The sequence below is a fragment of the Hypomesus transpacificus genome, chromosome 9 (genome assembly GCF_021917145.1).
Source record: "Hypomesus transpacificus isolate Combined female chromosome 9, fHypTra1, whole genome shotgun sequence".
In the NCBI taxonomy this organism is placed as follows: domain Eukaryota; kingdom Metazoa; phylum Chordata; class Actinopteri; order Osmeriformes; family Osmeridae; genus Hypomesus; species Hypomesus transpacificus.
This window is the reverse complement of record NC_061068.1, coordinates 22,072,405-22,095,062: the sequence shown is the minus strand read 5'-3', so window position 1 is coordinate 22,095,062 and position 22,658 is coordinate 22,072,405. Positions and strand designations below refer to the sequence as shown.

The following is a 22,658-nucleotide window of genomic DNA, read 5'->3' as shown; positions in this document are numbered from 1 at the left end:
TCACAAGGGGGAGGTGGAGGGGGGGGGGGGGGGGGGGGGGGGGGGAGGTTGGCTCCTTTTAACAGGAAACACTGCCAAAACATCTGGCGTGGAGGTGGATTGCTTCATACTGTTGATGGATTTAAAAGCTCCAGTTACCCTTTCTGTTCAAAGAAAGATCATCTTATTCAATGCTGATTAGTCAAAAATGAAACTACAGTAGTGAATACGAATTTTGTCGCGTTATAAAGGCAAAGCCCATTTTGTTCTAATCGTTGGCAGGAGAACACATTTGCGACAGAGACATTATAGGGCAAACACTCATCTTCATAATGTGTGTATCACTTTCACGTGCTTTCCTATCACCTTTGTTCAACACTAGAATGTGTCTAATAAGAGAACGACTTTGTTAATGAAGGGATCATGGACAAGTGCTGTCGCTATATATAGTCTTATCTATGGCCTTGGAATATCATTTTAGTGAGCTGGCTGTGTGTTCAAGGAGCGATCTAAATATAGGATGCTGCGTGATTACTTCAGCTTCAGTGGAGCACCACCACAGATTGAGCTGGAAGAGCTGAAGAGAGGAGAGGAGGAGGAGATGGTCACGAGCAGGCTTACAGAGATATCCAAGGGTTTGTCATTTCTACTCAGGAGCTGAGGCAGAAAGTCACAAGGCTCCTCATTATACCACAACACAGGGGAGGGGCTTGGGGGGGGGTCTCTCCGTCGTATACAGTCATTTAAGTAGATGGAATGGGTTCTCTTCGACAAACTTGAACTGGAGGCTGGATAAACTCATAATAGACAGATATGCTTGAATGCCTAATTAATTTTGTATTTACCAAATCATGTACAATGATTATGCAAAATGCAATACATGTCTCTCATACACTCACACACAAATGCACGCGCACACACACAGACACATGCACGCACGCACAGTCAAACACTAATAATGATAAAGAATACCTTTGTAAATAAGGTAGACAGACAGTGACACCTCCTGGATAGTACTGTTGAATTACAAGGATATCGTCAGATGGCTTCTTGTCCATCTGAACCAGGGGAGCCGTATGGGGGGAAAAGTTAGGACAATTCCAAGGGCTGACTAACAGTGGCCCCCCAAAATTTAAAAACGAATAGAAATGCTAAACTTATTTTTTTATTTTTTTCATGGGGCCCAAAATTCCTGGCGGCGCCCCTGATCTGAACTGATTCATATCGAGTGAATTGAGCTGAACGTGAGCAAGCTAAGTGCAAACGTGATCATTTTTTGCTTGGAGGGTCAATTTTGGATCCCTTTAGTGACAACATTCGCTACGGGTCGATTTTTTTTTATTTCAGGCTCTCATCACCCTGAAGACATAATAATATCCGATAGATGGCAGTGTCTACTTATTTTTCTTTACCCTTCCCCTTAACTAGGCTGGGTATTTCTTTTCCGGGTCACGCAAGTAACTTCCTCTTTCGGTTGTTGTCTAGTACGTGTGGTAGGTAATACATTTCACTCCTTAAAGTACCTTTTAAATCAGAATGAATCCTTCGTTCTGTGTTTTCTGTAAGATCTCTCAATCGATGTGTACAACATAACGCCATTTTATCAACCCAGCCATATAAACATTTAATGATTTTTTTATCACTGATTTGCAATAATTTAATATTTAGCCTTGCCTGAATTTTTGTCCCGCAGTATAGGCTAAAAGCGTACGCTAAACATGCATCAGCATGACTGAACATGCCGAACGATTGGAACTTTTAATTAAACCTATGCTGCATAACAGCTTTCATAGTACACGTGGGAAAAATCTCTTGCCGTTATTTTATAAGTAGATCGTTCTGTGTCGATCTAGCTTACTATTTTTCCAGTTCGTACGTGTATGAATGCTACAAGCTACGATGATAGCTTGGTGGAAATGTTGTAAGTGACCAAACGCACTCCATCCACACCAAACAGCTTTTCTCAGTATCTACCTTGATAAATATCTTTAATTTCTGTTTCCACAGATCACAGAAGTTGCAATGGCAAAGTCAAAGAATCACACAACCCACAACCAGTGTGAGTAAATGAACGGTTATCTTACAAGACAACGCTATATTTCAAATATTACCCATTTATGTAGAACATGTTCGGCCATAGTACCATACCTCGAGCTAAAATTTGGAATTGGCAACCTGAAAGACTTCTCAGTTAGGTAACTGAATTATATTTGTCTTCTTAGCCCGCAAAGCCCACAGGAACGGGATCAAGAAGCCCACCTCTCACCGATATGAGTCTCTGAAGGGGGTATGTACAACTTTCTCTGGACATTGGGTTGACAACCAAACCCTGTCATTTGAATGGCTGGCTTTCCCAATATGCTGTTTTTGCACTGGTTGCAACGTGTGATCTGCTGTATGAAGAAAGGTTTATTGAAATGTTGTAGAAAGCCTGTTTTTCTAGCTGGGCAAGACAAATGTAGTTTAGATGGTTTCATCTTCCGCAAATGTTATCTATGCTGTTATCCAAAGTACTTATCCTTACCATTATACTTTGTGGTAGTGTTGGCGTTGTTATCCTTTGTCATATTAAATATCTTGATTGAAGTTTTCTGACAGTGCTGACAGGAAGCATGCCCCTGACACATGTTAAAAAGCAAATGACACATACCAGTGGTGGAATGAATACCCCTCTTTCCTACAAGTTTTTTTTGTATGCTTGTCCTTAATGTTTTTGCCCTCGCTGAACTTAAACGATTGGTTGTTGGTAGTTGTTCTAATTGGTACTATTGGCTATAGATTCCATTTGTAGTCATACAATTTAAGGTATTTTTCTCCAGATGTGAGGACTGTAGATGGCTTTAAACTGAGTTATATGTTCCTTTCACACCTGTCTGTTATACCCTGGTGTTTCTCCCTTGAGTGGATGAGAAGTCAGTCATCCCGGTGTGCACCAATAATCTAAAATGGGTGATCCCTCGCCTTCAGACAGTGTTGTCAACAAGCAGTTGGTTTATCAGTAGTGTCATCAAATGTACTTTGATGACAGAATTGAAACATCAGGGGCAACTACAACTTGATTGGGACTAGTCAAATCTAGTTGTTAGAAAAAGACCTCTTTAATATGTAGCCTCACACTGAAAATACACACACCTAATAAACTTATGTCCTCTCTTGCAGGTGGACCCCAAGTTCATGAGGAACATGCGTTTTGCCAAGAAACACAACAAGAAGGGTGCCAAGGCCATGGCCCCCAAGGCAGTGGCCCCCAAGGCTGATGCCCCGAAATAGTCAGCTAGAGGATCCCTGTTTGTCCTTGTTCCATAGACTTTGTCATCACAATAAAGCTATGCTTTGTTAAAAAAAAAGAAACCTTGATGTTCTGTATCTCCTGGTGTATTAAGGTCATAATTCTTTGGCATGATTAGGAATAAGAGGCAGGAATAGCCCAGGTTGTATGGAGGCTATTAAAAGGCACTTGTGGCTCCAGAACCTTGTTCCCCAGACTCCTCCTCTCCAAAGTGACAGCCAAGTACAGTCACTGAGGGACAAATATTACTGCATTCCAAACGGGGCTGTTAAATTGGTCCCCACTTTGTGTAATCATTGACTCTGCCTACGGCGGCTCTTCAGTTAGGGTTATACACCCAGGCAGGACATTAACATGCGATAAATTATCTGCATGCTGATTCTCTTGCAAATCACCAATAACATAATAATGATTATTGTACAGCCCATACTCATGTCTTGTTTAAATTGACCTGTTGCATAACCGTAAATGGTATTTGAATGGTATTACATTAAAAGGAATGCAGGAAAAGAGTTGATCGTCTATACATCTCTCCATCCTTGTGATTAGTATTGTTTGAACTTCAATATTAACGTTCACATTGAGTCTAGCATCTCTAAAACTGAACCACCCACTTTTTTCGCGTTCTCATACCTTGTTCTATCCATAGCCATTAGACCCCAGCCATGCATGTAACAACTGCTATACTATACACTTTGAAGGAGAATTTCTCTGACATGAGCCCAGGGCATTGAGAGGTCATGGAAGCTTAGACCATGTCTGAATATTCCAGAAGTAATCAGCTGTCACCAGAGAAGTTACTAATGTCATCTCTGCTTTTAGTAAATATGTACACATCATGACTCAAAGTTGCCATAATTACTTTATAAAAGTATTTCAGGGATTACAGATTTGACTCTTATGGTATTACACATGAATGAATTTGGTTTTACTTTGGTGTTCTCTATTCAACTCCTTTCATGAAATCCAAAAACTCTGTTGAGAAGAAAGAAAAGATTGAACATTTCAAATAGGCAAATTAGTGACTGGTGACTACCTTTTAATTGTTGGCCTTAATCTTACCATCATAATCGATCCTCCCATCATTGTTCTTGTCTCCATCCCTCATCAGTTCCTCCAGGTCATCCTCAGTGATGCCCTCCCCTGTTGCGTCAAGCATCATCCTCAACTCCTCCAAATCTATGTAGCCATCTTTGTTCCTGGAGATGACACATTTAGAAAACAGAACTTAGACATATCATCGCAGTTTCAAGTAGGATGGGCTCAGCCAGGTTATAGCGGTCCATGTTTAAGTTGTAGTTTCATTTCTAATGTACTTGTCAAACATTCTGAAGAGGTCAGCCAGTTCCTCCTCAGTCTTCCCTTTGCTGTCATCCTTCATGCATCTCACCATCATGACCAGGAACTCGTCAAAGTCCACAGTGCCACTACCTGCATCAAAGACGTTTTCAACTGTCATTGAGAAGCACCATTTGATATATTGTTGAACCTCATTTCTAGTTACAGAATACAGTGTATGTCATCTGTGAGTAGGCTACCATCCTCATCGACTTCCTTGATCATCTCCAGCAGCTCTGCAGGTGTGGGGTTCTGGCCCAGCATCCTCATCACCTTGCCCAGCTCCTTGGTACTGATGCAGCCGTCCTCTGCATCCTGGACGAAGATGTCAAACGCAGCACGGAACTCTACATCACACGGGAGAGATAGCTGTTGCTTCTCAGACAGGGAAGGAAAGTCTAACTAGTGTTACCGAAAATTCAAGTCGATGTGGTAGAACTGTACAGTAGCTAGGAGTGCTACATATCATGTCGTACCATGTTTCTGTTCCTCTGTCAGCTGCTCTACCTGTAAGAAAGATGTGACACAAGCTTGAATCCCTTGACTATCACTATATACCTTAACAAAATTAAACAAATGTGCAAGTACAACTCAAATACATCTATCAGAATGACATTCTCAGTGATGAATGCTTGTCACTGAGGTATCCACATTTCCCCACCATGCTTTGTTTTGTCATCTTATAAAAGCTATTTACACTGAAAACAATAGGGCAATAAAACTTTTAATAAAGACCACTATTGCTCACGTTTGGTTTTGGCAAAACAATGTCATATAATCTTGATAAAGCTACCCGGAATTAATATTAGAAACAGCTGCTTGTGCTAGAGTCTGAGCTCAATGCTAGATCAGACTCGGCTCCAGAACGAATTAGATGGGTGTGCATTTTTTTTCCCAAGGGGGGGACGCCTTCACAGCGCATGTATGAGAGTCAAAATAAGAGCAGTCTACTAGTGATGGGAAGTTCGGTTCTTTTTACTGATTCGGTTCTTTGAATCTCGTTCAGTAAAATGAACGAATCTTTTTTCGAGTCATTTGTTCATTTCAGGGGGGGGGGGGGGGGGGGGGGGGGGGGGGGGGGCTATACGTCCACTGCAAAGGACGTATAGCCCCTATACGTCCACTGTAGGTTAGTGCATGACATGTGCACCAGCAAATACTATTTCAAAATAAATTCCTGCATTAAAATAATGTATCATGAGTTTGTATGATTTGGTCATGTATTATCACACTAGCATTTAATTATCACGTCAAACAATTACACTGCACTAAACTGTAAGTGTAAATGTAAAGTGAAAATAACAAAACCAGTCAGTATGATGACTTGAGCGAATATCATTCATTCACGTCTTACTAAAACAGCGGCCACGCGAAAGGGAATAAGGAAACTGTTTCCTCTACTAAAAAATACAATGCGGGTCACGTGAAAAAAGGATCCAAAGACTCGTAGAAAGACCGAGTCGGGGAAGGAACTAATCATTCGTTTCCTCTAGCTACAGAGCCTATGCAGGTCACGTGAAAAATGATCCAAAGACTCGTAGAAAGACCGAGTCGGGAAAGGAACGAATCGTTCGTTTCCTCTTGCTACAGCCTGTACAGGTCACGTGAAAAATGATCCAAAGACTCGTAGAAAGACCGAGTCGGGAAATGAACGAATCACTCGTTGAGAGGACTCGTTACTCCCGAGTCCTTATAAGGATTCGTTCAAAATGAACGAATCGTTCACGAACGACACATCACTACAGTCTACATTTTCTGCAGGAAAGTGTAGCGATCTTGTTATGTAATGTATAACCAATGCCAGTATCAAAGCAATATATTGTAGATGAGAGAGGAAAAATGGAGTCTGGACAACTTTTCTCTTAAGGCACACAAACTCGTGTGTCGTAACAACTACAACAAACGGTCTGTCACCGTTGCTCAAAACCGATTTTTTTTAACCCTGGTAAACACAGTCTGGGTATTGCTGCAACAACTAGGTTTGGATGGTTTATCCCAAGATCATCTGGGGCCCGGGCATCTGTTCCAGGACAAGATCAACCGTAGCGCTAGACTTGTCATCATTTAAGGACAACTGAAACTAGCACTAATGTTATCAGACAGTATATCAAGTGGACTATAAACTCATATTTTAACAGAAATGAACTGGTAGTCTCAGGTAAAAGCAATGAGACAAACTGGAAAATGTTCAACTTACAGCTGCTTTGTAGATGTCATCCATAGTGAGAATCTGAAAAAGAACAACCACACTCACACACACAATCACTCACACTGGGGTCAATCCTGCTAGAACAAGATGCTGGCTGTGTGCTGACATTATATACTATCATTCTTGCATGGAAAGCCCCACCCTCCGAGTCTAATAGCCTATGACCTTTTAAATGGGATGACAATGAAAAGCATGAATTACTGTAACACTGTTATATTTTTTTCCTCATCTTTTTTTAATTATCTTACCAACAAATGTGCTCTTAAGTTAAACTTAACATATCTTCAGTGGAATACTGCTCTAATTAACGTTTGAAGTACATTTGAATACTAGAGAGGGTACAATTTCTGGGGAAATTGTGAAGTGTGTTGGCGGCTGCTGCAGCTGCAGTTAAAAAAACTAAAAACATTGTTTTACTACAACCCCTCCTCACCTATGGAGTAATGACTATTCCCCCATCCAGAACAAATTATTTTTAGACAAGTTTGAACTCATATATAACAAACCCCAAATGTTTATCCTTACTTATTTTAGTTTTTGCCCTAGGGCAGTTAAATTGGTCCCCACTTTGTGTAAACATTGACTCTGCCTACGGCGGCTCTTCAGTTAGGGTTATACACCCAGGCAGGACAATTACATGTGATAAATTATCTGCATGCTGATTCTCTTGCAAATCACCAATAGCGTAATAATTAGTATGATTATTGTACAGCCAGTACTCATGTCTTATTTCAATTGACCTGTTGCGTAACCGTAAATGGTATTTAAATGGTATTACATTAGAAGGAATGCAGGAAAACAGTTGATCGTCCATACACTGGTCTTTCCATCCTTGTGATTAGTATTGTCTGAACTTCAATATTAACGTACATATTGTAGTCTAGCATTATCTAAAACTGAACCACCCACTTTTTTCGCTTTCTCATACCTTGTTCTATCCATAGCCATTAGACCCCAGCCATGCATGTAACAACTGCTGTACTATACACTTTGAAGGAGCTTTTATCTGACATGAGCTCAGGGCATTGAGAGGTCATGGAAGCTTAGACCATGTCTGAATATTCCAGAAGTAATCTGCTGTCACCAGAGAAGTTGCTAACGTCTCATCTCTGCTTTAGTGAATATGTACACAATCATGACTCAAAGTTGCCATAATTACTTTATAAAAGTATTACAGATTTGACTCTTATGGTATTACACATGAATGAATTTGGTTTTACTTTGGTGTTCTCTATTCAACTCCTTTCATGAAATCCAAAAACTCTGTTGAGAAGAAAGAAAAGATTGAACATTTCAAATAGGCAAATTAGTGACTGGTGACTACCTTTTAATTGTTGGCCTTAATCTTACCATCATAATCGATCCTCCCATCATTGTTCTTGTCTCCATCCCTCATCAGTTCCTCCAGGTTATCCTCACTATATACCTTAACAAACTTAAACAAATGTGCAAGTACAACTCAAATGCATCTATCAGAATGACATTCTTAGTTATGAATGCTCATTTGTCATCCTATAACAACTATAATACACTGAAAACAATAGGGCAATAAAAGTTCTAATAAAGAACACTATTGTTCACGTATGGTTTTGGCAAAACAATGACCTGTAATCTTGATAAAGCTACCCGGAATTAATATTAGAAACAGCTGCTTGTGCTAGAGTCTGAGCTCAATGCTAGATTCAACACAGACTATACAAAGGAAACCGCATAATGCAATACACACATTGGTCATGCATTTAAGGTCAGCAGTGGATGTCCTGGCAATAATAGATGTCACACTCGTTCATACTTTTGTGGGAGGGGATTGTCACCTGTAACTGTTGCAAGCCTAATTTACAACCTTGTTTACGAACCTTGTCATAATTTATGTCTCAGAAGGACAACTGAAACTAGCACTAATGTTATCAGACAGTATATCAAGTGGACTATAAACTCATATTTTAACAGAAATGAACTGGTAGTCTCAGGTAAAAGCAATGAGACAAACAGGAAAATGTTCAACTTACTACTGTTTTGTAGATGTCATCCATAGTTAGAATCTAAAAAAGAACAACCACACATTCACACACCCAATCACTCACACTGGGGTCAACCCTACTAAAACAAGATGCCTGTGCTCTTAACTTAAACTTAACTGATCTTCAGTGGGATATTGCTCTAATTAACGTTAGTTTTTAAATACATTTGAAGTATATTTGAATACTAGAGAGGGTACAATTTCTGGGGAAATTGTTAGGTGAGCTGGCGGCTGCTGCAGCTGGGGCATAAAAAAAAAATCATTGTTTTACTATAACCCCTCCTCACCTATGGAGTAATGACTATTCCCCAAGCCAGAACAAATTATTGTTAGACAAGTTTGAAGTCATGTAACAAACCCCTAATGTTTATTCTTACTTATTTTAGTTTATGCTCTACATTCTTTTCTACTTTTGTTTTGAATGATGCTAATGTAACTGTGACTTCAGTCTGTTATGTAAAATAGATTTTTTTAATAAGTTGCCAATTCTGTTGTATTGTAAACATTGTATCAAGCAATAAAAAGCCTTTTTTTTTTTTTTTTTTACTTTTTATGATACAGGTTAATAATATTTATATTCTTTGTCGCTTCCTTCCTTTTTGGGGAAAGAAAGTTTACTTTTGACACCAAATTAACAAAAAATACAGTTTCTCTTCAAACCTTTATTTTGAAATCAACCGGAAATGTTATTTTTATTTTCTATGGAGGCGTAGGTTCAATCCGTTAGTTACGTTCAGTTGCATCATTTCCTTTTTATGCCCCTCTGTTGGTAGCCGGTGACAACACATGTGAGTGTCTTCAATTAACATAGAAATCATCATGTCTGACAGTTATTAAGTATAGCTAAGCATTTTTATATATCGGCACATGCGTGCGTAAGAACGTTATGCCTCGAGAACGTGCAGTAGCCATTCAAAACTTGAAATTGACTTGCTGGCTATCTAGTTAGCCAGCTAGCTCACTGCATATTAGCTAGGACAGTTAGCTAGACCAGAGCCATTCTGATCCATACCAAGGATACGTCATTCCTAGATAGGAATTGGAAATGAGCAATACCTATAGATAGCAGAAAGCTACAGTGTAATTATAAACTGGAATGTGGTATTGACATTCAACAGGACCTAATATATATTGTGTAAAATTAGCACAGATCTGTGCGATTTTTCTTAAGTACAATGTTGAACAATTAACTAGGGTCCAAAAGCTTTGGGACTTTGTGAATTATTAGCAAGTAACAGTGACTCAGGGTTGTACTTTAGCTAAATTGGTTGAATTCCCTTTTCAGTTCTAGTCCACTTCACATAGATAAAATATCTCTTGCTCAAACACTGTATTGACTGATTGGTCTTCCAGAGACCATGGTAGAGCCAGTTCCCGATTCCATCAACTTTCCGTCTGAGGAGGAGCGTATTCTCCAGTTCTGGAAGGACAAAGATTGCTTTCAGGAATGTCTGAAACAATCCAAAAACAGGCCAAAGTAAGTGGTAAATCAGTCAGTAAGAATGATTTCAGAATGACTATCCATGAGATTCTGAGACGTGTCTGCTGATCAGAAGACGAAGGACAAATTGTGGACGCCAAGCAAACCATACACCCAAGTCCAGTGTTCCCATCTAATGGTTCTGTCCCCTATCCAGATACACCTTTTATGATGGACCACCATTTGCCACTGGCCTTCCCCACTATGGCCACATCCTTGCTGGCACCATTAAAGACGTTGTCACCAGGTTTGCCCACCAGAGTGGTTTCCATGTAGACCGCAGGTTTGGCTGGGATTGTCATGGGTTACCTGTGGTAAGAATCGATTTGAGTTTTAATTCTAATTGGGGATACAGATTTTGTTTGCCTACAAATAGGGGTGGTGGGGCGTGGCATATCCTGCCTAGAATTAGAATGAATAACTGATGTACTCTACATAATGCAAATATAAGAGTTGCTAAATTATTGGATGGGAGCGTTTCCTTGAATGAGTTCATTGCCAGGATTCGAGTTTGGTTTTTATAGCATTCTCTATATTAAACCATTGCCGTAAAGCCATCATTCTCAACTGTATGGATGGGAAACATGTCCCTACACAAGGGCTGTTATCGCATGTGAAAGAAGTTGTTCATTTTTTGTTCATCTGAACCATCTGCTCCGTCTGCTCCTTACAAATAATAACAGCACAGCTGATCTCCGTCAGGCAAAGAGCTCTGAAAATATTGTGCTCCTTCTACTGTCCTGTGATTTCAACTGACACCCGAGTTCCAAATGACAACGCCAGGTCATTCCATCCGTGCGATTCAATGCTCCTGTCATCTAATAACCCCTAGGAATATGAGATCGACAAGACCCTGGATATCAAGGGACCTGAAGACGTGGCTAAGATGGGTATTGCCGAGTACAACAATCAGTGCAGGAAAATCGTCATGAGATATGCTGGAGAGTGGGAGGTGAGCAGTTCTATCAGAGAATAACGAGATTCCTAGTGAAGAGACCTAACCTACTACATACGCACTGCATGTTTGCCATCAACGAAGCTGCTATCATTTGATCGTATCATCCCCCAGACGTCGGTGAAAAGAATGGGCAGGTGGATCGACTTCAAGAACGACTACAAGACTCTCTACCCATGGTTTATGGAAACGGTCTGGTTAGTGAACACAGGAATTGGCACTTTAGAGAGTTGACTGGGGTTGTCTGGACATTGTACAGTATGTATTGGAAGTTTGCCTAGAGAGACTCCTATGTGTATTGTCCATTACCTGCCATCATTGTCATGTTTACTTTAGGGATGCATTGATGTATTTGCCCCAGGTTCATATTCCAGTAATACTGATGATTTAATTGAATGTGCAATCTTATTATGGCCCACTTCCTCTGTGTTGCCCCCCGCCCCCCTAATCCAGGTGGGTTTTCAAGCAGCTGTATGACAAGGGCCTGGTCTACCGCGGGGTAAAGGTCATGCCCTACTCTACGGCCTGCAGCACCCCCTTGTCCAACTTTGAATCCAACCAGAACTACAAGGTAGACTCATCCATGCAGTGTCTTTAGTGAGGTGTCGTTCGATTAGAAAGGAATATCGGTCCAAGTAGTTGTTCCTCCTCGGAAGAATTTACCGAAGTCGCACACTTGTGCTCGCACTTCTTCGTCGACCGTTACTGTATAACAAATCGACGACAATCCGAACATCGTCATTGCTTCTTGTTAACTTCATTTGACTTCAGCTCAGACTGTGGTCTTTCATTCACCCGTATCGACGCTGAATCGCGTCTCGGTAAAAGATAACCCAGTTAAGCACGGCCATTTTGTTTCTGGCTCCCAGGATGTCCAAGACCCGTCTGTGATTGTGAACTTCCCCCTGCTGGAGGACGAGAACGTGTGTCTCATCGCCTGGACCACCACCCCCTGGACTCTGCCCAGCAACCTGGCTCTGTGTGTCAACCCTGAGTTCCAGTACGTCAAGGTCAAAGGTAAGACACAGGTTCCTCTGTGAACGTCATTTTTCATTTACATTTAGTCATTTAGCAGACGCTCTTATCCAGAGCGACTTACAGTAAGTACAGGGACTTTCCCCCGAGGCAAGTAAGGTGAAGTGGCTTGCCCAAGGACACAACGTCATTTAGCACAGCCGGGTATCGGACCAGCAACCTTCTGATAAATAGCCCGATTCCCTAACCGCTCAGCTATCTGAATCCCCACGTCTAGTCTGTTTTGGGTAGTGAGTGTTCACAAAGTACATCGGCCAGTTGGATCACACGTCAGGTGGAGGGCAGAGGTGACCCACGGGGATGATGGGTTCGTGGGCTTAGCTTGGTGCTTTTCAGCTTCTTCTTACATCACAGCCTTATCAATACCACACATTCCAGACAAAATACAAAAACAGGTTAGGTTGGTTTTACCATCATGCAGTGTGAAATGCAAACATTGGATCCGGTGAGGATCTTACAGGATCATCATTTGAGACCCGATTGCCATGAGTTTATAACAGGTCGTAAACAGAGCTGCATTTAATTCTCAGTGCACATGATCACCCATCTTGATGCTAACTTGGCCTCAACTCCCATAAAGCTGGGACTGAAATGTGAAACATGGACGTTTGTCAAAATCAGGCCACTTAAAAAAGCCCCGCTGCTTGTTCAAATAAAGACAAATACACCAGAGAGGGTTATTTTTGTTACTTTTTTTTTTTGGACTGTAGCTTCGGATCTTTGTGAAAATGGCTGGCATTTCAAAAAGGTGACCTACTTTCCCGCGTCCGTGTCGTGAACGGACGTGAGCTGCAGGGGGCAGCGTTGCCTCGCGCGGTGGCGCGCCACGCGCATCGCTGTCTGTGGCGTGCTGCATGGACGAGCGCCTTAGAATACCAATGAACTCTCTCTGTCTCTCCTACACCAGTCTTTTCTCCCGCCCTCCCACCCGCCCTCCCTCCCTCTTTCTCTCTCACTGCCCCTCTGCCAGTTCTCTCTGCGTCGATGCTATCAGAGCCCGGCCTGCCTGCCTGCAGCAGCAGCCGGCCTGGGCTGAGAAATCATTTATCGTCCCGCTGAGGGGGAACTGCCATGTTTTATTGATACAGCCTCCTCTTCCAGGGCGGTTGGGTTTAGGCCCTGTTATTCACATCTGATTAGAAAGGCTACTCGGTCGTTTCCTCCTCTGCCTCTCCTCCACTCCCACGGCCCAGGGCTGGAGGGCTGAGGCCGCTTTCGCCTTTTTAAAATGGTATTGAAACGCTGCATTATTTAAGAGTCGTTGTGTATAGTCGACCGACGGTTTTCGCACAGGAAACCCAGTCGGAGAGCAGTGTTTCCCCGAGTTGGAACAAACCTGGGGGTTTGTGTGTTTTTCGGTCCTCTGACCTGGATGTCTTTGGTGTTTGAGTCAAACGAGGCCTATTTTCTACCCATAGGCCATCTTGGTTTACAACCAAGACAACTGGGAACACTTCTAAAATGTACTGATCCGGGTTGTGCGCCTATGGACACACATAGGGATATGAACCAATGAACTTATACTGACATCAGAGTGTCGCCTCTTGTGCTTCTATACTCTTTGGTATAGCTCAGTGGTACAGCATTTGACAGCTGATCTAGAGGCTGCGGGTCCCCCTTCTGTGTGTCTCTTTTTCGAAAATGTTTCATGAATGTTTCAAGTTGAGTTCCCCTCTGACGCTGCCTCCCCCTGTCTCGCTGCCCATCTCTGCGCGTGGTGCCATCTACCCCGTGTCCCAGACAACGCCACCGGGAAGGTCTACATCATGATGGAGGCCAGGTTGGGAGGCCTCTTCAAGGCGGAGGGTGAATACACAATCCTCGACAAGTGAGTCCTCAGAACCCCTTTCCACGCCCTCTCCTTTTAAGGCTCAGTCCAGAATGTCTACCGACGTTTTTTTACCCCCTCCCCACTGCATTTGAATGAAAGTCAGACGTCGGTTATTGACGGGTTATTCCGTCCAATCCGGTGTGGATCGTTCTGTAGTTGGTTGGACGTTTTAGGCGTTCTCCTCTCAGCGTGTTTGTCTGTATACCTGGTGACTTCCCTGTTCCAAGCCCGTCTCCCCGGAGAGGGGAGATAAGTGACACGAAGAGAAGCACACAGAGGGATTATATCTAGACGCATTCCTGGACCGAGTATCGATCGGTATCGCTCTGGGTTGGGTTGCTGTTCCTTGGGATTCTCGGTGCTCTGGAGAGGGGATCAAAGATAGGCTTGTGTGTGTAGGAGGAGCACCATGTTTGATCCATTTGGAAAAGAGTTTGGGAGCGAACGATTCCTTTGGTGAAGGAAGCCAATGTCGTGAGAATTTGTCAAATCAAATAAGTGTTATACCATATACAGATGGCTGAGATCAATACATATGACCGGTTCACAAAGGACTTCGGACATCATGTCAAGCTTGTGAGCATGGCTTTAAAGGCCTCGAAAACTAGAATTTGACTGTCCAATTGCAATTTCTTGAAGATAATCAGGTGTTCTCGAATGAGCGATGGGCAATGGCAGATGTTCCAGAGTTTGGTTTTTGGAATGCACCTTATGGATGGAAGAAGTCTTCTCATCAGGAGTTGAGTTAGTCTGTACTCACTGGAAAAGACATTCCTTATTACACAGCTCACTGGCTAGTATTGGAGCAGGGAGAAATGTGGGTAACAGATTAAGTGAGGTATGTTCGTACACATCCCAGTCAAACTAGGTCCAAGGGCTATTAAAGCATTGGAGTTTACCAGGGCTAGAAATAATGGGGATTAAAACGACCCTAGTGGAACAGTATTTGAAGGAAAAGTTGATTGTTTTTTTTAACGTTTCTTTGTGCGTGTGCGTTTTTCAGATTCCCCGGGAAGACTCTGAAAGGGAAGAAATACAAGCCCCTGTTTGAGTACTTCTCCACCAAGGTGAGAATGTCACCCTCATCCAAGGGTCCCAATGACCACGCACATCAATGCGTCGACCTTTAACCCCTAACCAGTGACCGACCTGTTGCTACCAGGCAGCAGCAGGCTCGATGTTTAACCTCACTTCCTCCGCTCATCAGTCCCAACCCATCGTTGTTGTTGTTTTCCCCACTGTCGTCTTGGTGCCCCCTCCCCATCCTCCAGTGCCAGGACAAAGGCGCCTACACTGTGGTGACGGACAACTACGTCAGAGAGGAGGAGGGGACCGGGGTGGTCCACCAGGCCCCCTACTTCGGAGCTGTGAGTTTCACGTGCCGCTGCGTTTCCAGGAGCCCAAATGCTTCTGTAGAGACGTGCCTTATTGAGGATGCTGCTCGTCGACCGCTAGCCTAAAAATGGAGGATTCGTCAGGTTGTAAAAGAATAAATAAAAAATTCTGCGATAGAAACGAATGTGACCGCTGCCAAGGATAAAGGTGTTGTGCTCTGCCAGACAGGAGCTTTGAGAATACACTTAGTGTCAGCCCACACGCTCCCTGTCTAGAGCTGGTGCTCTGGAAAGCTCTAGAACGCCTTCTCCCCTTCTCCTGGATGTGTGCTGCAGCAGTGCTCCTGCAGCAGTGCTCCTGGAGAGTGCTGTTCTAGTTAGTGCCAGTGGAGATAGTGCCTGGGGCCGGGTCGCTCTCATCACAGGGCCACCTGTCTGCTGCGGAGGTCCTTGTCAAGGAGAGAGGCTGCTAGCTGCGGGGGGCCTGGAGAAGGAGAGAGACAGAAACAGGGAGAGAGAGACGGAGGGAGAGAGACGGAGGGAGAGAGACACAGGGAGAGAGACACAGGGAGAGAGACACAGGGAGAGAGACACAGGGAGAGAGACACAGGGAGAGAGACGGAGGGAGAGAAACACAGGGAGAGAGACACGGAGAGAGACACGGGGAGAGAGACACGGGGAGAGAGACACGGGGAGAGAGACACGGAGAGAGAAACACGGAGAGAGAGACACAGGGAGAGAGACACAGGGAGAGAGACGGAGGAAGAGAAACACAGGGAGAGAGACACAGGGAGAGAGACACAGGGAGAGAGACACAGGGAGAGAGACGGAGGAAGAGAAACACAGGGAGAGAGACACAGGGAGAGAGACACAGGGAGAGAGAGACACAGGGAGAGAGACACAGGGAGAGAGACACAGGGAGAGAGACGCGGAGAGAGAAACACAGGGAGAGAGAGAGACAGGGAGAGAGAGACAGGGAGAGAATAATAAAGCTAATGTAATAATAATTATGATAATATAATAATATAATAATAATAAAACTAAAGCTAATAATAAAGCTAAATTGAATTGAATTGAGAGACGCAGGGAGAGAAACAGACTTACAGAGACTGACAATCTGACAGAAAGCTATATAAAGTGCTAGAGCACTTCGTAGAGAGCTATCTTAATCCTACAAAACAGGCTGACCAGGCTTCCATTATTACCAGCTTCATGTTATGGGATTCTGGTATATAAGAGTTCTACACACACTTGATAATATAGTAGGTCAGTGTGTGTGTGCGTTTGCCTCGGTGACTGTGTCAGGGTATTTATTTATGAGATGAAAGAGAAAGCGGAGGCATTTTCATCCATCGCAGTTAGAAAATGTCTGCCAAGCCTCAAGATGCCCTGTGACAGTTGAGTCAATGTTCTCTTTTTTCACACAACTACAAAAAACAGCCCCAGAGTCAATTAAGTGCATTTTTGCGGGATATATAATTTTACTCTGGGAACTTAGGTTGATGATAAACATTAACAAGTTAACATGAATGGGCTTTCTCTGTCTCCAGGACGATTATAGGGTCTGCATGGAATTCAAAATCATCCAGAGGGATGATACTCCTATCTGCCCTGTGGATGCTTCCGGATGCTTCACTGCTGAGGTCACTGACTTTGCAGGACAATATGTGAAGGTAAGTGTACATTTAAGACGAATTTCAATCAGAAGGAGTTTGTTTTCAATGCAAGTCTGTCGTCCACTTAATTGTATTAAGTTGGGGAGAGAGAGAGAGAGAGATCGAGAGCAAGAAATAGAGGGGGGGGGGAGACAGAGGGAGATACAAAAAACAGAGGGAGAGCAAAATAGAGAGAGGGAGAGGAATAGAGAGCAAGATAGAGGGAGAGAGAGAGAGGATGAAAGAGCCCCCCTCTGTCACCCAGCCCCCAGGACAGCCTGCCTGCGCTCCCCACAGCCCAGCCTCATTACAGGGCTGCTCCACAGTCTGTAGCCTCCCCAGGCTCCCAGGTGGCACCTGTGACTGCTGATGCCAGCCAGCTGATCTGTTACCAGCCCAGACACTGGTGAACTCCACTCTGAATTACAGAGTGTAATAGCTGCTGTTCTCTCAGCCAGCCAGCCAGTCTGCCAGCCAGCCCCCACGAATAATTACCTCTCTGGTGGAAGACTTAAGTTTCGAACGGCAGGACAGTCACCTTCGATAGACAACCTCAAATAGTTGTGCTCCTTGACTACTGTACGTCTGATTAATCACACGTTGAGGACGCTTGGTTCGGAGCCACTCCGAGCTTTTCACAATGACGCGTGCCAGATCCGGATGACAAGCTTTTCGAGACTGCGTCGTCGGTCCCCTCCCACAGCTGGTGCAGCCTAGCGTCCAGTTAGGAGTACTGTGGGAGGGAGTGGGGAGGCAGGGCTGAGAGCTGCTCCTTCACATAGCTTTGGTAGGTTAGGAAAAAAGGCTCAGGGAATCAATTATGCATGAGACAGGAAGCCAATTCAGCTCCAGTTTGCTGCAAGGACACCGCGGACACGTTTCCATGAAAAGTGATTTCATCAGACTTTTGTAGGAAGTCAATTTCTTAATGCCACAAGAAAAGCGTGACCGAATTACGATGTAAAACAGCATTACAGTGAATACAGTAGAAAATGAAATGAAATAGTGCACCCAGGGGACGAATTCTATTTGTTGGGCCACAATAACCATGATGAAGTATGGCAAACACCCTCCCAATGATACACAACGTTTAGATCCAACGGTAACGATCAGTCACATGTTAGGTCTCACTGTACAACTGTTGTCCTCCTCATTCTCTCTCTTCCCTGGCACCAGAATGTGAGTATTAACATGACGGTTTTGACGTCTGCTGTTCGATTCGTTTCGGACTGCACGCGAGCGACCGGGCCGATGCGTTGAGTAGGATGTAAGTGACCCGTCTCTGCCTCCCCTCCCTCCCCCCCCCCCCCTCTGCAGGATGCAGACAAAAACATCATCAAGTGGCTGAAGGAGAAGGGCCGCCTGGTCAACGCCAGCTCCTTCAAGCACAGCTACCCGTTCTGCTGGAGGTGAGCGATGACGACTCGTGTCTCCGACACAGACACCAGGGAGGCTTCGGCTCGGCCCAGGAAACGGGTCTCTGCCAGGCCTTTTGAACAACACCAGAACACTGTATTGACTGAGCAGGGCGTATCCCCCCTCCCCCCCCCCTCATCAGGCCCCCTGTACAGACCTCCTTTCACCCCCTCCCCCCCCCTCATCAGGCCCCCTGTACAGACCTCCTTTCACCCCCTCCCCCCCCTCATCAGGCCCCCTGTACAGACCTCCTTTCACCCCCTCCCCCCCCCTCATCAGGCCCCCTGTACAGACCTCCTTTCACCCCCTCCCCCCCCTCATCAGGCCCCCTGTACAGACCTCCTTTCACCCCCTCCAATCCCTCCCACGGAGCCCCAGAACAAATCTTCGCATTAAGTCAGCGAGGAGGGATTAAAGAGGAGCTCTCAACCCCCCCCCCCCCCCCCCCCCTCCCAGCCCTCCTCCCCTTCAGTGTAACATCAGCATGGGGAGTCAATACAGGGTTGCTGCCTCAGCAGTGGGCCCCACCACAGAGACCGGCCGTACCAAGGTCAGCGGCCGTCCCCCCTCTCTCTGGTGCCCCGGCTGCAGCTGCAGAGAGACCTGACTGGGTTTAATGAGGCTAACCTCTTGTCAAGATGGGGGAAACATGCCCACTTCACCCAGAGCTCTCCTCGCTAAGACTCGGTACCATCTACCAGCCGCCGGAGACCGCTGGGGACAGAGCCCACGTTCTTCTCCCTGGGACATGGCAAACCTGTTGTCCTACGTTCCAGTCCTGACCTGCTTTTCACGTTTGGCCCGTCACTTATGATGCAAACTCGGTTGCTACACGTAAACACCTACGTTTCTGTTTAGACTGCCTTGCTGATACCCTCCCACCGCAACACACAAGTGCCCCTCTGACTTCCCGATGATCTGGACGGTTCAAAAGGGTTCAGCTACTCAGTGAGCCATATCGTGAGACAGATCGTGTTCAACACTGTGCTGCATTGCTTTAAAGTCTTTTCTCGAAAAGAACATGTCTCTCTTTATAAAGAGTACACGCATGTTGTAAATAATTTCACGATGTCAGAAGAGGACAGCCTTCTTTTTTCTTTCATCCAAGCTCTCTGAGAGGAACACTTCGAGATACCAGTCAGATCGTAACACCCAGAGAGCCTCACTCAAGGGTCATGCATTATTGATGTTTCTCTTAGCTCGGGCACACCCAGGCTAGGTTATACTGTAAACATGGTTTATACGGTTGTGAGGACCACAATATGACCCCGTAACTACGCAGGTCCCTGTTTAACTCGGCCTGTTCCTCCTCTCAGGTCGGACACGCCACTGATCTACAAGGCGGTCCCCAGCTGGTTCGTCCGGGTGGAGCACATGGTGGAGAAGCTTCTGGAAAACAACGACAAATGCTACTGGTAACTATCCTGTCACTTACAGAGAACCGCCATTGGAACACCACCACAACCACCACCCACGCCCACACCCCACTGAAACAGCCTTCATCCTAAAGTTTGGTCCTTTTTGAAGAGACGCTGGATGTTCCGCTTCTCCGCGACGGAGCAACGCTCCTCCCGTTTCCGCGCGCGGCCTCCTCTCCAGCCTCGGCATATGGGCTACGCTAGCTTTTATCGCGCGCGACACCTTAAGTGCATTAGCGCTAATGCATCTCTTAGCTTTTGGAGTGTCCTCCAGTCGCTAACGAGCTAGCATCGTTCACGAGAGTGCAGAGACCGTTTGGGTTGACTGGAGCTCCGCTCCAGGTGTTTCCCCCCTCCTGTCCCCCCGGTCTGTGGGGCAGGATGGCCTGCCGTAATGCTGCTGTCACAGGGAGATGGATCACCAGGCCCGTAGCGAGGTAAAGGCTGGAGAAGAGCCGTGGGACTCCCCAGACAAGGGCCCGGGCCATTAAAACAAGCTGTCACCGACACACGTGGACTCTCCAGATCGTATGTAGCTCCTATGTCGTGGGCGGGGGTGGGGGAAAAACGTGAGGCGATTTGGAAGAGCCTTGGAAATGGCGGTGTGGGACGTTAAGCACGATTGATAAGTTTTTGTTTTTTTTTCGCGTTGGTCGCGTTTGTGATCGTGCTGTCAGGACACGCTTTGAATGAATGATACGTTTCCGAAATTCACGCTACCATGCTAATATCGGCAGTGTGTCGTCTGGGTCTTGGACTACATGGTGGCGGTGCATATGGTACCACCGTTAAATGCAGAGTAAGTTCAGAGTGTAATGGCTGCTGTTCTCTTCATCCTACCCCCCAGTCACAGCCAGGGCCCTTCTAATAGAATTCTGGAAGCACAATTATTCTAATGTGTTCCATCAAATCTTGTGGGGAGTAGCTGCTTTTAACACATCCTCCTGATGAGCACATGCACGCACACTCACACACACACACACACACACGCACACTCTCACATCCTCCTGATGAGCACATACATACACACTCACACTCTCACATCCTCCGCTGATGAGCGGCACACTCTCTCCCTTCGTCTCGTTCTGGGCACAGTGTGTGGGTGGGCTGGTGGGCAGAGGCTGCGTGGGAACCCAACACGGTGGTTGGATTCTCAAAGCTGAATGACGGCAGAGCCAGAGAAAGAGATCTCTGATTGAAATCACCGCTTTAGATATTCCAAATGACTTTCGATGCCAGCGTCGGTGAGCTCCATTGGAAATCTCGTGCGCGTGCACGAGCGCAGATGGACTCCTAAGTGGGTTTAAGTGGGTGTTTGTGTCTCAGGTGTGCACGTGTGGGACTGTGGGCGCCACGCGGGATGTTCAGCTCCAGGGAGGACTCGTCAGCAAGGCAACCGGGGAGATATTGCCACTGGCTCTGGCATTTTCCAGGGAGCAAGACTGACGGCAAACTCATTAAAGACACCCCCCCCGCCCCCTCCTTGTGATTCTGAGCCCCACCATTCTACCTTCTCCGCTCCCTCATCAGCACAGTCGCCAGGCTTGGGTTCTGCTGTATCTACCTTAGCATAGAAAACATGTAACGTGCTCTTTAGATAGACCTGCCTGTTCAGCGTCTAGCACAGGAAAGCACCATATTTAGTGGAGGCGAGGGAGGGGGGGAGGGGACGGAGGAGGCGAGAGGGGAAAAACCATTAAATTGATATATCGGGTGCCTAAATAGAAATGCCTCTCACAAAGGGGAATTGATGAAGTCGCTGCTCGGCGGGCGGAACCTTCACTGCGATTTTCTACCTCTAGTCTCCCGGCGAGGCGTCGTGTCCCACGACATGGAGAGAGCAGGAGCAGAGGAAGAAAGAAAAGAGATGCCCGTGAGCGAGCTCTAACCTTTGCGTTTTCAATTTCATCTAGAAAGCGTCGCCATTTACATTTAGCTCCAAATGGACTTAACGCGGCGCTGAAGCACGCCAGTGCCAGACCTGAAAGCCCACCGATGTTGGGCCCCGCGAGGTGCGTTTGAATGGCTGTCAGCGCGTGTTAATTACAACGCCAAGCAAATGGCGTGCATCAGGGGTGTGCATGAGGTCCAATTCCCCTTTCATTGACACAGGAGGGCCCTCTTTGTAAAAACAAAATGTGCTCAGTCGTCGTTTACTCCTAAGTAGGTCAGTGGTGTTGAGTGAATAGTGTTCTACTATGTGCTCACCCTGTGCGGCATCACAGGACAGGAGAAGAGTGCAGACGCCTCGTCAGTCCCCAGAGAGGAGACCTGCATCGTCTCCCTCCACCTGTCCACTCCCAGCATGCCTGGCAGGGGGACCACTGCACCAGCCGAGGCCAATTTCAGGGGAAAATGGTGTCTTCCCAAATCTCAAATGTAGGGCATTGCATAAAGACACATCTTACGCATTGTGAGTTTGCTTTCGTGAACCAGAAAAGTCTGAAACGTGATGTTCGAAAAGGAATATCATTAACGAGTCCCTTTTCTGGAGTGTCATTTGAAAAAAGAATCCCCTCAAACAAAGCAGTGGTGCCGTGCGGACGAATACAGAAAGCCGTCCTCCGTCAGCAGCTCGTCTCCACCCGCAGATGCGGCGCTGCCGTGTTCCGCCGCGTTACATAAGCGGTCTTGTGCGAGCGTCATGTGCTCCTCCAGGTGCCGGCAGACCCAGGCTGCCTGCCGTCCCCCACATCCGA

General features: G+C 45.6%; 3 protein-coding genes across 4 annotated transcripts in view; 2 read left to right on the top strand and 1 right to left on the bottom strand.

The window, feature by feature from the left end:
• The first annotated feature begins 1,414 nt into the window (after nt 1-1,414).
• rpl29 (ribosomal protein L29) lies at nt 1,415-3,326 on the top strand. Of its 2 annotated transcripts, none has more exons than XM_047026353.1 (4): nt 1,415-1,472; nt 1,987-2,038; nt 2,202-2,266; nt 3,139-3,326. In XM_047026353.1, exons 2-4 carry the CDS (start codon nt 2,002-2,004, stop codon nt 3,247-3,249), a joined length of 213 nt encoding a protein of 70 aa, XP_046882309.1. In that variant the 5' UTR covers nt 1,415-1,472; nt 1,987-2,001; the 3' UTR covers nt 3,250-3,326. The 2 variants fall into 2 exon arrangements, with proteins under 2 accessions (XP_046882309.1, XP_046882310.1); XM_047026354.1 differs by having other exon boundaries at nt 1,452-1,476.
• Nucleotides 3,327-4,117: 791 nt separating this feature from the next.
• Nucleotides 4,118-6,903, bottom strand: LOC124471752 (troponin C, slow skeletal and cardiac muscles-like). The gene is made up of 6 exons (XM_047026351.1): nt 6,804-6,903; nt 5,083-5,113; nt 4,807-4,953; nt 4,585-4,699; nt 4,331-4,467; nt 4,118-4,243 (listed from the first exon to the last, which is right to left on the bottom strand). Exons 1-6 carry the CDS (start codon nt 6,825-6,827, stop codon nt 4,212-4,214), a joined length of 486 nt encoding a protein of 161 aa, XP_046882307.1. The 5' UTR covers nt 6,828-6,903; the 3' UTR covers nt 4,118-4,211.
• Nucleotides 6,904-9,543: 2,640 nt separating this feature from the next.
• iars1 (isoleucyl-tRNA synthetase 1) overlaps nt 9,544-22,658 on the top strand; it is a 29,769-nt gene continuing 16,654 nt past the window's right edge. Inside the window, exons 1-13 of the mRNA XM_047025482.1 lie at nt 9,544-9,623; nt 10,189-10,312; nt 10,473-10,629; nt 11,148-11,267; nt 11,385-11,467; nt 11,724-11,841; nt 12,140-12,287; nt 14,046-14,133; nt 15,140-15,203; nt 15,408-15,503; nt 17,021-17,143; nt 18,443-18,534; nt 19,858-19,956. Of these exons, the coding sequence (XP_046881438.1) occupies nt 10,194-10,312; nt 10,473-10,629; nt 11,148-11,267; nt 11,385-11,467; nt 11,724-11,841; nt 12,140-12,287; nt 14,046-14,133; nt 15,140-15,203; nt 15,408-15,503; nt 17,021-17,143; nt 18,443-18,534; nt 19,858-19,956 (1,307 nt within the window). The 5' untranslated portion in view covers nt 9,544-9,623; nt 10,189-10,193. The remainder of the gene's footprint in view (nt 9,624-10,188; nt 10,313-10,472; nt 10,630-11,147; nt 11,268-11,384; nt 11,468-11,723; nt 11,842-12,139; nt 12,288-14,045; nt 14,134-15,139; nt 15,204-15,407; nt 15,504-17,020; nt 17,144-18,442; nt 18,535-19,857; nt 19,957-22,658) is intronic.

What these genes read in the sequence shown, in the direction of transcription:
- rpl29 (XM_047026353.1), top strand. Translation starts at nt 2,002, where the DNA reads ATGGCAAAGTCAAAGAATCACACAACCCACAACCAGT. An exon ending in TCACACAACCCACAACCAGT is followed by an intron (nt 2,039 to 2,201) that starts GTGAGTAAATGA and finishes TTGTCTTCTTAG; the next exon opens with CCCGCAAAGCCCACAGGAAC. An exon ending in GATATGAGTCTCTGAAGGGG is followed by an intron (nt 2,267 to 3,138) that starts GTATGTACAACT and finishes CCTCTCTTGCAG; the next exon opens with GTGGACCCCAAGTTCATGAG.
- LOC124471752 (XM_047026351.1), bottom strand. Translation starts at nt 6,827, where the DNA reads ATGGATGACATCTACAAAGCAGCT. An exon ending in CTCTTCAGAATGTTTGACAA is followed by an intron (nt 4,468 to 4,584) that starts GTACATTAGAAA and finishes TGTCATCTCCAG; the next exon opens with GAACAAAGATGGCTACATAG. An exon ending in TGGGAGGATCGATTATGATG is followed by an intron (nt 4,244 to 4,330) that starts GTAAGATTAAGG and finishes TCTTCTCAACAG; the next exon opens with AGTTTTTGGATTTCATGAAA.